The following is a 13618-nucleotide window of genomic DNA, read 5'->3' on the forward strand; positions in this document are numbered from 1 at the left end:
ATGAATTTAGTTTGACTAATCCAATATAGGTCAAATTTGAGCCACATTAACTAAATTATAACTTTCACTTACATTTGGCTAATGCCAGTGCTCTAAGGTAGAGGAGAGGTTGAATAAGATGTTATCCCTATAGAAATCTTGAGAGAGAGAGGATCTAAAGAGAGTGTAAAGAAGTGCCTAGATTTGTAGAGATTCTCTCTTTTTACAAGGTCTCTTTCATTGTTTAGAATAGTTGTGTCTTATTTGTTTTACGTGACTTTTACTTTTTTGTATGTTAATCAACATCTTTTAGATTTATCTATTGCTTTTATACTCGGCATTGGGCTATCAATGGGATGAACATTAAAGTATCGTTTGGTTATACAGATAAGATGAGATGAGATAAGATAAAATAAAAATTGAATAAAATATTGTTAAAATATTATTTTTATTAGAGTATCACTCCCTTCAAGGTCCAAGATCTAACATCTAATGGGTGCAAACAATCATTTGGGACTACACACTCCTGGTGAAAAGCCAACGATTTAATCAGTTTAGTATAGGAAAACTTTTAAGGGTACGGTACATAGGATGAGAGTTTACTCTGTAGGGGTGGATTCGGAGGGCCCTACCTAGGAGAGGTTCCCAACATATATATATTTTTGTTTTGAAATTTGGAAAAAAAAATTATTTATAGTATTTTATTTAAAAATTTGTAAAAGTTGTAATAATTAATATTGATGTTAGTTTTAAATAGTATATATATTATACTATAAAAGTGGTTATATGATATGAACAAGAATGAATAGTGATTCATGTTTGACAATTTTATTTTTCATTTTTACCATTTAACGCTAGCTATATTATCATGAATATATATTAATGAAGAAAGAATTAAAATTAAATTAGAAACAGGTAGGTAGTTAGCATATAATTATATGCTAGCTAGCATGAAGGTAACCAAATTATTCATTTCATATATTGCATTGTTATTCAAATGTTGAGGTAGTAATAGTCAATGATCTATCTTATAACCTACCTTTCCATCCTTTTCGCGCTGCAGATCGCTGACTCGTGTGAGTAGGTGCATGGCAATAATTGTAATGCCACATTCATTTGACATGTGGCCGCCATTTGCAACGTCGATCAGTTTATATCCGACTTATATTACACCACTTATCACTAATTTTATTTATATCTGACTCTTTTATTGAACAAATAAATTTGGATTAGTCGACTATGAGTTACTGCATACCGTACGTACCACATTATCCACATGCCGCCATGCATTATATTGGACAATTAATCCATCAATATTGACCAAGAAGCATGGTATGTCGACATGCATATATATGAACAGATCCTACAAATAAGAATCGTTTCCATGTAGCTTGGGACTTGCTTTTGTTTTCTCATTTAACTGGAAAACTGCGATAGTACTGTCCTTTAGAAGAGCAGCCAAAATCGAACCCTACATAAATCGAACCCAAGTTGGATTAATGGAATCATGTAAAGCTTGAATGTCCGTCCTGCTTTTGTATAAAATTAATCCTTTGTACTCAAATTTAACATCTTATATGTGTAAACAGATTGGTAAGTAGTTATGTTGTATTCATTATCATGTTTCTTCTTGTTATGTGCAGATACTAGGCGCAGTTAGTTTCAAAGATGGAAGGAAGATCCACTGGTTAGCATTATTATATATCATTTTGTAATTGATTTTCTGGGAAAGTGCAAGTTGAAGGGGGATTATAGAACCCCAAGCTGTATGGGTGCCAGGCGCTACCGAGCTACAAGGTCGGTGGGCATTATTAATTTGACTTGCATGTATCCAGGTTTTGTTGGTCTTGTCTAGCAAAACCAAGGGCGCTGTTTCTTACTCTGGCTATCAGAAATGCTACGCTACAGTTGCAAAGAAATTATACAAAAATAATTTTATAATGTAATTTCATATAATCCGTTAAATCTAATTTACAAAAAAAATAACTATATAATCTGCCGAATCATATGAAACCACGTCGGGATTACTTTTATACGATCTTTGTGACTAAAATATTTCCTCTTATTTATAACTGTTGATTTACTTTCTGCTCAGAATATATATTTAAGTTATCGTGTATGACTTTTCAGGAGCTCAAGAACGTGAAATAAATTATGAAGGCACTTGAGGGATTTGGGTAACCTCAAATCCGTTTTTTTTTTTTTTTTTTTTTTTTTTTTTTTTTTTTTTTTTTTTTAAATATCTGAGACGGTATAAATCAAGGTAAAATATATCTTGCATTTCTCAAATCGTTTTTTAAATTTATAATTAAACTACCAGATTTTGACAACTTACATCATAATATATATAAGATCAGATCTAACAATTGAATTTTGTATGTGAAGGACGCGGCCCGAGTACTTGGAACCTTGTCCAGCCTACAAAACACAACGATCTAACAATTTAAGATCAACATAAAAGTATATGGTATATATAGATCAATAAATTGATAGTTATTGGAGAGTTTCCTTTCCTCCGCTAACTGGGGCCAATAATTTTTTTACTCACCTTTGAACTCAAGACAAATACAATACAAAATAATAGGATTAGAGTCGATCTTAATTAGGTTTAAATCAATTGATAATTTGGTCATTTTCAAAATCAAAACCCTGTAATCTTCTTGAAATACCAACAAATAACAAGAATGGTACTGCAAGAATGTAAAAAAGCTTTCTTTATTTAATCATCAAAAAAAAAAAAAAAAACCAGATATTCAAACAAATGCTTTGCAATTCACTAATTCATGTTAACAAGAGATTCAAACTCATCAACTTTATGAATTTGCATTTTGCAAGACATAGTAATAATCTAAAAGCCTAAAATCTTTCAATTTCTCTTGCTGGACATGAACATCAAGATGGAAAACATACCTGAAATTCTACAGAAGCAAACGAAACAATTAGACAAAAATTGCTACAATGTCCAATAGTCGTCAGCCTCACCCAAAAAAGCCATGTAAATTAATCAAGCATGCCTTGCCTGAAAATCCTTCATGAAAGCAACCAACTTCTCAACCCCAGTTAATGGCATAGCATTATATATGGAAGCACGCATACCTCCAACCGACCTATGCCCCTTGAGTTGAATCATCTTCTCCTTAGCTGCCTCCTTCACAAAGTCTGCCTCCAAATCCGGCTTCTCCAACGTGAATGGTACGTTCATCAACGACCTCACCGACTTCTCAACCGGGCACCTGTAGAATCCATTGCTCAAATCGATCGCACTGTACAGAAGCTCGGCCTTCTTCTTGTTCTTCTTCTCCACCTCCTCCAACCCGCCTTGCGCCAACAAGTCCTCGAACACCAATCCGCACATGTAGATGCAGTAACAAGGAGGTGTGTTATAGAGCGAGTTATTGTCTGCGTGGATCTTGTAGTCCAGCATAATGGGTGTAATCTCCTGAGCATTCCCAATCAGATCCTTCCGGATGATCACAATGGTCACCCCAGATGGCCCCACGTTCTTCTGAGCCCCAGCGTATATGATCCCGAATTTCGACACGTCCACGGGCTTCGAACAGAAGTTCGAAGACATGTCGGCGATAAGTATACCATTATTTCGAGTTGGGTAGTTCTTGAACTCGACCCCATGAATAGTTTCGTTGGCGCATATATGCAAATACTTGGCGTCCGGGCTCTGCTCCAACCCTCGAAGGACGGAATTCTCGTGTAGTTGTCCGATTTGCCGGACCAGATCACCTTGGCTTTGCTGAACTTCTTTGCCTCCTTAAAGGCCTTGTCCCCCCACGACCCGGTGACCAGGTAATCCACCGGGTCGTCGGGTTTAACCAGATTTAAAGGGATCGCAGCGAACTGAGTGGTGGCGCCGCCTTGGAGGAAGAGGATCGCGTATTCGGAGGGGATATTCAGAAGGGTACGGAGATCGGACTCGGCCTTCTGGATAATGGAGAGGAACTCCTTGCCTCGGTGGCTCATTTCCATGACGCTCATGCCGGATCCCCGCCAGTTGTAAAGCTCCGACTGAGCATTGAGGAGAACGTTCTCCGGGAGGGTGGCAGGCCCGGCAGCGAAGTTGAAGACTCGATCTTGGGATTGGGTCTGGATCAGTGGGCGCTGATCCTGGGTTTGGGTAGGAGCGGCGCATCTGATCGACATGGGCTTGGTGGGGAGCTTGAGGGTGTTGAGGTGGGGGGTTGTGGGGAAGATGGGTGGTGAAGAGGTTTTGAGGAAGAAGCGGTTAGGGTTCTGGAGGAGGATAGAGTGGGGTGAGGATGCCATAGCTATGGCGGCTCAGATTTGGGATCTCAGAGGAAAAGAGCTTTTGAAAAGCGTATGTGTTTAACACATTGGGAAAATTTGGTGGGATAAACAGAAAGAGAGGAAGAGGATTTTCTTTTTTCTTTTTCATTTTTTTTTTTTATTGCAAGTGGGATTTATTTCATAATATTATATGACTTGTATTACAGAAGTCCTACATCTCTCGTACACTACTTAACAATATGTAATTTTATTTTTTTATCATTATATTTCATATTTTATATTTCATGAAATAGTAAAATGATAAGACTCGAGCTGAGGTTGGTGGTAGGTTTGATTTTTAGAAATTATGTCCTTTTTCTGGTTTGTTGACTTTGTCCTTTAATTTTGTTTCTGTTAAAGGTTAATTTCGTATTATTTTTATTTAATCTTTAATTATTTTTTTTATCGAAATAATGTCCCTTTTATGTTATATATCTTCTCGTAGAGCATATATAAATAGGTGAATGTAATACTTTAAAAATAATAATATCAATTTTATGTTATATATATTCATATGCTCTAATTTTGTAAAATCAATATGTTACTTGACATTAAATATCAAACCTAATTGCAGTGGTCTCCAGGTGAAGCATTCATCCACATGTGAAGATAACTATTTTAATAAAAATTGAAATATGATATTGTCATTGCATTATTGTTCAGAGGGAACAACAATAGAAGTACAATTTGAAGGAGGAAACGGATGAGTAAGTTCAATTAGAACTTGGGAAAACAACCATGGCTGTGTGCAATTAACAACCGAGGTTGCAGGCTTAGTTATCTAGAAAAGCAATCCCCAGTGCAACCCACGTTGCTGTATTATGATGAGTATTCATTCCCCATCTCCAATCAGCCCAATTACATAGTCATGTAATGTGTTAGTAGCTGTACATGGCCTGCTATAGTTGGGTATCCAAAAGAAAATGAGCTGGTTCAGATTTTCCTGTATAGCCAAACTTAGATGTAGAGTATTTCCTATGTACCCCTGTGAGTTTCCCTGTTGCTGCCTTTTGATGGAAACCTACCATTAGTCTTGAGCATTCCCTGTGAGTAAGCAGAGCAATGTGCATCTCTCATCAATGAACATTGTGTACTCTGTTAGTATTATGATTCGTGAAGTTAAAATGGTAGGAAACTCACAATAGCTTATCTTCTGAGTAGCTGGTATGCCATTCACAGGTCTTACTCCACTGCTTGAACCCGTTAAGAGTACATTGAGCAGTATAGATGGCAGCAGCTGCTAATAAAGATGGTGAGAACCTGAGCATCTCATACTCCACAAACGAAAGCTCAATCAAGAAGAAGGACAGTTGCTCAAGCTGTTTCATAAAGTCATGAGAAGTAGTTATTTTAGCAAATAGTTGCTGATACAGAGACCATGCCGGAGTATTTTCGCAGGAGACTACTGACCTTTTTGTCCGATTGAGCAGCCTTGAGGAACCTTCGCATGAAAACATATGGGGTTGGAACTGACATGTTGAACTGCAATGTGTTTAGCATCAAGCTCTCCTGCAGGTTTATTAAGACCAGAAAGTCATTTATTGGTTGGAAGGATATATTATAGCTTAATCACAACGAAAAAAAAAAAAGTACCATATCCAGAACCTCCTTCCTTGTGTAAGCTTTGTCTGATATAAGAATCAAATCCCCAACTATAGGAACAGAAACCTCCTCGTACTTGCATGCTAAGAGCATGGCAACCAAACCAATTAACTGAAGTTTCTTTCTTACCACTGTTTGCTGGGATAAAAATCTGTCTATAATGTTAACTGTTAGGAACAATGTCTCATTCATGAGTTCAAACTTGTCGTGTACCTGTTGATTTGAACAAGCAGAAACATGACTCAAAATTGAAATCAATTAGGAACAACAAGCAATCAAGCTAAATTTTGAACCAGAAGCCCGATTTATTACCACTTTAGGCATTGTGTATACCTCAATAAGCCAATCAATCAGTATGGATCTCATCCTCTCATTAATGTCAAATTGTTGTGCCATATAGTTTGGTGAGACGCAACTAAAACTCTGCATCAAATTATTGGAACTTAGTAACCAACCTTGAGTAGAATTTTATGCTTTCCTTTTTCAGTTACCACATTTGTAATCAAAACGGATTTCGAAAATTTAAAACACAACATAAAATCTTGCTAAAGCAGAAAGTGAATAAATTCTGTCTGGAAATTTGATAATTTGAAATTATATGGCGGTATCCCAACCTTGCATGGGAAATACATTATGAAAAACATTAGTAAGGCAAACGTTTCAAGATATTCAGATTTAAATGAGGTAATTGCCGACTTCTTACCACCGCATCAACTTAACCTGTGTCCATAACTACTTCAAATGAGAGGTGCCCTGTAGTTAATGAGGTAAATGCTGCCTTGTGGACCCGTGTAGATAATGAACCCACAAAATACAATTTAACATGTAATATATGTGGATGATCGAATTTTAATTTATTTTATGCGGATGATTGAATAGTAATAAATTATGGGTGCTTAATGCCATGCACATGGCTTAAACACACTGCGTATCTAATAAACCTGACAATTACAGTCAAGCAATTAAAACTTTCTTAATTTAGGGAGCTTGAATGGTACCAAATGGTCCAAATCTACAAGGGCGACAATTACATGACAGATATGTGTGTTTCTAGATGAAGTTTATTCAATAATGACATAAAAGTTGAGGTGTACACTCTATTTTTGGCAGGCAAAATAATGAGCCTGGTTGGTCATACCTCACCAATTGCATATGTTTTTTTTTTAGTAGAAGAATCTGAAACTCGTGCGGATCTCACATCCATTATGGGTGGAACCTTAGACCTCCCTTCCTATGAAGGCATAGATTGAGAAGTACTACAATTGTACATGACTATTCTACTAAAAGCATGTTACTTCAAACTGAAAATCTAACAAGGGAACTTCTTCTTCGAGTGTCAAGAACTATAAGCTAAATTTTCAATTTACCTCCATTTTTCTGTAATAGGCATAGAGATCTTCAATATAGTCCACAACTGCAAGTGGATTCTTCGCATCGCAGCTGTCAATATCCATGACCGGTTCTTCAGCTATATCCTCCATTTCAACCTCCTATCAATTTAGCAAGTTTTTTAAAATTTTGAAAATCGATCTACAAAAGTTTCAATAGCTGTTAAGAAAGAAGGATACCGTCTCATCAGTTTCACTAGGCATTGCTTCCGTTTGTTCTAAAAACATGGGCACTGGTTGGTCTTCTTTAGGTGAGTTGTGTTCCTCGTCTACAAAGATGGAGGCTCCAAATCCATTCGAAGCTGATTGGTTCGCTTTCTTGGTTTCCTATACATAGTTAGAGACAATAAATAAATCCGAACAAGACCCAAAAATTAAAGCACAGATATAGGTCCAGATCCATATTTTCTTATAGTATGAGAGAGAGAGAGAGAGAGCTAAGGAGGGAGGTAGAGAAGAATAGTGATACCGGGGGACAAGCTGGCTGCGTATTTGCAATTTGTGCGGCGAACTTCCTAACGAACACAACAGATCAAAACCAGGGTATGAGAATTTGAAGAGAAGCATTGATGAAAATAGCAAAAACAATAAGAACTTTTATTTAGTCAAAAGGGTTTTTTTTTTCCTCCCTAAAGCTATCAAAAGATATCATATTCAAATTTTGAATTTTATTTCCTTCTACGACCTTCAGTCAGCAGCCAAAAACAATAAAAAATAAATGAAATTACAGGGCTACATTCCAAGTTCCAGACCTCGTAATCGGTCGATGCACTGGATCTGCCTGCTTCTTTTCGCAGATTTCATGTTTTCTAAAACAGAAGAGCAAAAACACACAAATCAATTCCAGAAACCAAAAAACAAAAAAAAAACAAAAACAAAGACTACAAAACAAGAAACAAAAATGCATTATAACTTCAGATTGAGCATCAATAACATTACTCTGACAATGCTCTTTTGTTGACTACACAAGGGTATGCTCGACCTCCCACTAAACCCTGATTAATGACGCTTAAAGCCCTTCTGTTCTGGATAATCTCCTGACCGAACTTTCTATTACCCATCTCTATCCCTCCTACCATTAAAAAAAATGACAAGAACCATGTCAGATCTTCTGGTCTTACAACCAAAGTCAGTCTTGAATCGTCAAAAAAATCTCAAAATTACCTTGAAGATTGGTGGGCTTGTTCAAATCGGGATTGTTCTCGTCAGTAATAACCATTCTCTTCGATTATCTGAAAGAACAATCACTACCAGAGAACAAAACTCCTGTATACAAGAGAACAAACTCCTGGATCCCAAGACCCACCACCACCCTAAAATGTTAGAACATCTAAGGACTGAGCCCTCCCGAGAAAATACGAACAAAGGTACAGAGAAATATAGAGCCCAAAAAAACACAAACGGGGGAATTGGTGTGTAAAGTGGTCGCGGTCTCTCGCCTTTATTCAAACGCAACGGCTAGTGAAATGTGGCCGTTGGATGAGAGGAGGGTCTTGAGAAATGAGACTTGCTTCCATTTGTTTGTCCGAACAACGGTCAGTTGGTCGGAATGTCATGTGGAGTGCCGCATCTGATTTCAAATTAAATTAATTTCTTTTTATATTATTTTTTGTTTTTATTTACGGTAGGTGAAAAATTGAAATCCGCTCCTTTCCCATCATTCCTCCGGGGTCCCGGTTCTCTCTCCTAAACGCCAACTTGGATTGTGATTGACCAATTAAAGACTGACAAATCAGCATTCAAGGAATTTTATGCAGCTTTGGTTACTACAGCATCACTCCGATTTTACGAGAGAGATATTAGTTGGAGTGAGGATCCATACATACACTAATTAATGGTAGGGTAGGTTTTGAAATTGGGATAAAATTCTCGTTTCATCTTATTTTATTATTATAAATTTTTTAAAATTTTATATAAAATATAATAAATAATTTAATTTTTTAAATTTTAAAAATAATAATAATATTAAAAAAATAATATTTTAAAATTTCATCGAAAATTAAAAATTCTCATTTCACTATCCAAATATATCCTTAATGTTTTAATTGATTACATTTGATGCATGATGATTTTTCTACAAATTTGGACCACAAAAAATTAAAATTAAGAATTTAGCTCCTTAAATTATATCACTCATGAGTACTCTTTTGAATTGTAATGAAGTTTTAAATTCTATTCATAAAGAATGGGGTTTTTATGTATTTATTATATGAAAAAGCAACACCCATTTTATTGAGTAATAAAATTGATATTGATACATTAATGATTCTCCCAAAGGACTCTGATGATAAGGGGGGGCCAATAAATCAGCCATTGAAGGAGCTTGGTCCCATCCCGGACTCTGATTCACATATACATACATATATATATATATATGTATGTATGAGATAGATAGAAGGTAGGAGGGGTTGATTAATTAAAGAAAAAGAAAGGAAGTGAAAGTTAGATTTCAAAATCCTCGGGAATGCCAGTAAAAGTGGAAGGAAGAAAATATAAATTGTTTTTGTTTTTATCCAATCCTTGCAACCATCCTATCCTTATGACCCACAAATACAATTACATTAACATACAGTTCAAATTTTCACACTTTGATATGAAGAGAAGCACAAAAGTCATCAACTCTCAAAACTCAACTATCTTGGAACCTACCATATTTATGAAGATCCAACTGCAACATCCATCCTATTTTAGTTATATATATATATATATATATATATATATATATATATATCTACACACACTATGAAGGGTGGTACGTGCAAAACACGTATGCCCCTTGCATGTAGCGCCTGGTTGGTAAAAAAAAGATATCATAAAGTAAAATATTTTCACATAAGCATATTACAATAATAATTCATCTAAAAAAGTGTAAAAATTAAGAAAATTTTTATAAATAAGAAAACATCATCATCTCATAACAACATGTACAAAAGGTATCAAAAAGCTCTTCAAATCAGATTGTGAACAACATATATAACGTAAAAGTTTTTTTAAGTTAACAAAACAATTTTGTTGTAGTTTGAGGGAAATATATGCATAAAATTTATGTTGTTGATTAAGTCACTCGATGAATGGACAATACGTTAAATCTCTTGTGCCGTTGTTCCTACATGAAATTATATATAGCATGAATTGCAATTTTTTTGCAAATACAATAAATGTTTTTACGTGAAATAAATTTTGAATTTTTAGAAAATCTTGGAGAAAAATATTTTTATCTCAAGTATTTATTTTAAATCTAGTGAATGACTTTTAAATTAAGTCTAGTGTTTGAAAATCTTCCAAATCTTTTAAAAGTCCAAACTAAATGGGATATTTGTAGTGTTAATATAGTTTTAAAAAGTTTATTTTGTTTAAATGATTTTATTGTATTTAATTTTTATCTTATTTTATTCATGTTAAACTAATTGAGTTATTTTATTCATCGTCTATACATCATATATATTTGTTACGAAAAAAATGAAATAAAATTAAAAGAAATGTAATGAGTGGTATAGGGTATGATAAATAAAATTTGTATTAAAATTAATATTATAAAACTGTTAACTTTCGATATTGTATCATTCAGAACTTTGATCATTAATTCATGAGTCATGTAGCACGAGACATCTGATCGATAAGGCCAAATGAACTTTTCTTTTTAATAATTTTTGTATGCTCTTAAACATTTTTTTTAAATCACAATATCATTAAAAAAAATACTTACTTAATCATTATTAAAAAACAAACAAAAAAAATTAATTGGTAGAAATACTCAGATCCAAAATGATTATCTCAAGCATTTCTCTTACTTCATATCTCGACGAGAGGACACCTGGGCCGTTGCAAACCATTTTTTCCTTCTTTTCTACTTTCCTTCTCTCTCTTTCTCTTTCTTCTCTCCCCCCCCCCCCCCCCACATCGAAACTTTCTCTTCCCTTCGTGAGTCACCACCGTCTATGTCTTCAAGCGCTCAAGTTTTTTTTTCCTTCTTTTCCTCCCTTTCTTTCTCTCTCTTCCCCACCACGACAATTCATCGCATCTTCCACCATCGCCGACAACTTCACAAGAACCCAGAGTAAGCATTTTCCTATATCTACTCTCCCACTTTTTTCTCCACAAAATTTCATATATTTTCATCTATTTTTCTCTTTTCTCTATGTTTCCAAATCTAAGCTATGTGAGTAAATCTCCAGAAAAATTGTGTGTTTTGGGTTGGATGTTTGAGAGGAAGCATTCCGGACCAAACACCGAAAATGAGAAGTTTGGAAAGTTTTCATTTTTCTACCATTTTTGAGAAAGTTCACGTTTTTCTATTAGTCTATTAGTCTTTAATGGTTTTTTGCTCCATCTAAAAATCATACGAATGGCATCTTCTTCTATCCCATCTAAAAATCACACAAAACAGTGTGTACTGTCAACAGAAATGACGCAAGATGCCTGCGGTTATAGTCCACCGACATGATTTTTGCTGTTGACCTCTCAGATCTCCCTACTCTCTTGTTTGTTCTACAACTTCTTAGTTAGATAGAATTTTAGATTTTTTTTGGGTTAATTGGCTATCTGATTTAAGTGTCGTTTTTTTAGTTTGGAAGTTGATGCTCTTGTATACAACCTATACGTTGGTGTTGCCTATATTTCTACTAAGAAAGTTCTTACAAAAAAATGGGGATTGATGTAAAACAAATCAAAGCCAAAAATTACGAAGAAATTTTTTTTGCAGGAGAGAGATAGAACTTTTAGATTAATCTGTGAAAGAGACGACATTGCTTGAGGGATAAAATTGGAAAGCAAAGAGATAAGTCGGTGAAATGAAGAAAAAACACAAAAGGGAAGGAAATTTCTTGAGAAAACACGGGGCAAAATTGGAAAAAAATTGGTGGTCGAAAAAATATTGTTCATCAATCAGGGGCAAATATGTAATAATACTCAGTCAAACAAGGGCATTAGCAGAAAAAAAATCAAATAACAAAGGAACTAGAGGCAAAACTGTAATAAAGATCACTCATAGAAGGGTACAAGCGGAAAGTAAAATACAAGAGCCAGTGATAAAACTGTAATAATAACTATCTACACATGGGCATAAATAAAAAATAAAGTGTCAAACAAAAGTTGTTGTTCACGTGCCGATAGCCACTTTTATAGTATAATATATATATCTTGACCTAGGTGCTAATAGCACTCATAATTTCAAATACTTAATTTGGTTGTAAAAGAAAAAGAGCACAATATTTATTTTAGAAAAATTATATTCATCATCTACATACCACACATAATTTTTTTATTTTTTTCTCTTATCAAATGTATAGTATATGAATAATGAATAGAATAACTTAATTAGTTTAAGAAGAGTAGAACAAAAAATAAATAAAAATAAGTGTTGTGTGTATTGTGTGAAAATGATGAGTAGCAAAACTCTTTATTCTATTATTGTAAATGATAGCATATAAAGTCGTAGATGAGATGACATCTCTCTTCTTTTGTGACGCCAGCCGCCAAACTTGGGTGCATATTATGAGTTTACGCCTTGTTTCAATTCAGAAAGCATTTCAACTTATCTCATCTTATTTACTCATTGCAACTTTCTTAACTTCCTAAACAAAATACAATTAACAATTCAATTTGTTCAAATTCTAAAATAAAAATAATATTTTAATAATATTTTTCAACTTTCATCTTATTTCAACTCACTATCCAAATCTCTCTCACAACTTTCACAATTTCTATCTATATATAATATAATATAGTTTACAAAATATTGATCTTTCCAACAACAACAAATTGTTTAGGAGCGAGCATATAAATTATAAAAGCCTCGTATCACTTCAGGACTACATATCTGTCAATAATATATGAATTGCATTTTTTTTTTCAATTCATATATTATTTTATGTCTATAACAATGCATTTGGTTTTTCTAACCTTAGAATAAAAGACCCTAAAATTGTATACAATTTTTTTTTTTCTTTCTTATGCTTTCTCTAATTTGGTATATATTTTTTTTTATGAATTTCTTGTTAGGCAAATTGGGTGAGCAGGGTAAGATTGCTCACCCAAATATGGATTCGGGTACTCAGCTATACTCATACCCGGACTTGAGTGTCTAATGTAGCCTAAGTATCCACCTGGATGAACCCGACCACTACTCGGAAGAATCCAGATTTTTGAAATTCGAAAATCCGGATATCCAAGTTGTATCCAGATGGACCAAGTTTTGCAAAAACTAACATTGTTTAAGATTTAAGAAAAAAAATCTAAATACATGGATTGAGTATAACTTTTTTTTTTTTTTTTAAAGTAAACCTGAGTTGCGGGCATCAACTTTTAAATCCGATATCTGCTTCATATACCCGTACCCGCTCCCAAATATG

At 34.3% G+C, this 13618-nt stretch overlaps 2 protein-coding genes across 2 annotated transcripts; both read right to left on the minus strand.

Moving 5' to 3' along the window:
• Positions 1 to 2681: 2681 nt before the first annotated feature.
• On the minus strand, positions 2682 to 4341 carry LOC121262722 (phosphoserine aminotransferase 2, chloroplastic-like). The gene is given in 2 exon segments (XM_041165311.1): positions 2682 to 3666; positions 3669 to 4341. Coding segments are annotated over 2 exon segments (1272 nt in total). The 5' UTR covers positions 4258 to 4341; the 3' UTR covers positions 2682 to 2983.
• A 551-nt stretch (positions 4342 to 4892) lies between these two features.
• LOC121263880 (G2/mitotic-specific cyclin-1-like) lies at positions 4893 to 8790 on the minus strand. Its single transcript, XM_041166961.1, has 11 exons — positions 8433 to 8790; positions 8208 to 8340; positions 8021 to 8077; positions 7738 to 7783; positions 7448 to 7595; positions 7248 to 7372; positions 6214 to 6303; positions 5872 to 6093; positions 5689 to 5787; positions 5419 to 5597; positions 4893 to 5322 (listed from the first exon to the last, which is right to left on the minus strand). Exons 1-11 carry the CDS (start codon positions 8485 to 8487, stop codon positions 5178 to 5180), a joined length of 1299 nt encoding a protein of 432 aa, XP_041022895.1. The 5' UTR covers positions 8488 to 8790; the 3' UTR covers positions 4893 to 5177.
• Positions 8791 to 13618: the final 4828 nt, after the last annotated feature.

The sequence above is a fragment of the Juglans microcarpa x Juglans regia genome, chromosome 4S, assembly GCF_004785595.1.
Source record: "Juglans microcarpa x Juglans regia isolate MS1-56 chromosome 4S, Jm3101_v1.0, whole genome shotgun sequence".
In the NCBI taxonomy this organism is placed as follows: Eukaryota; Viridiplantae; Streptophyta; class Magnoliopsida; order Fagales; family Juglandaceae; genus Juglans; species Juglans microcarpa x Juglans regia.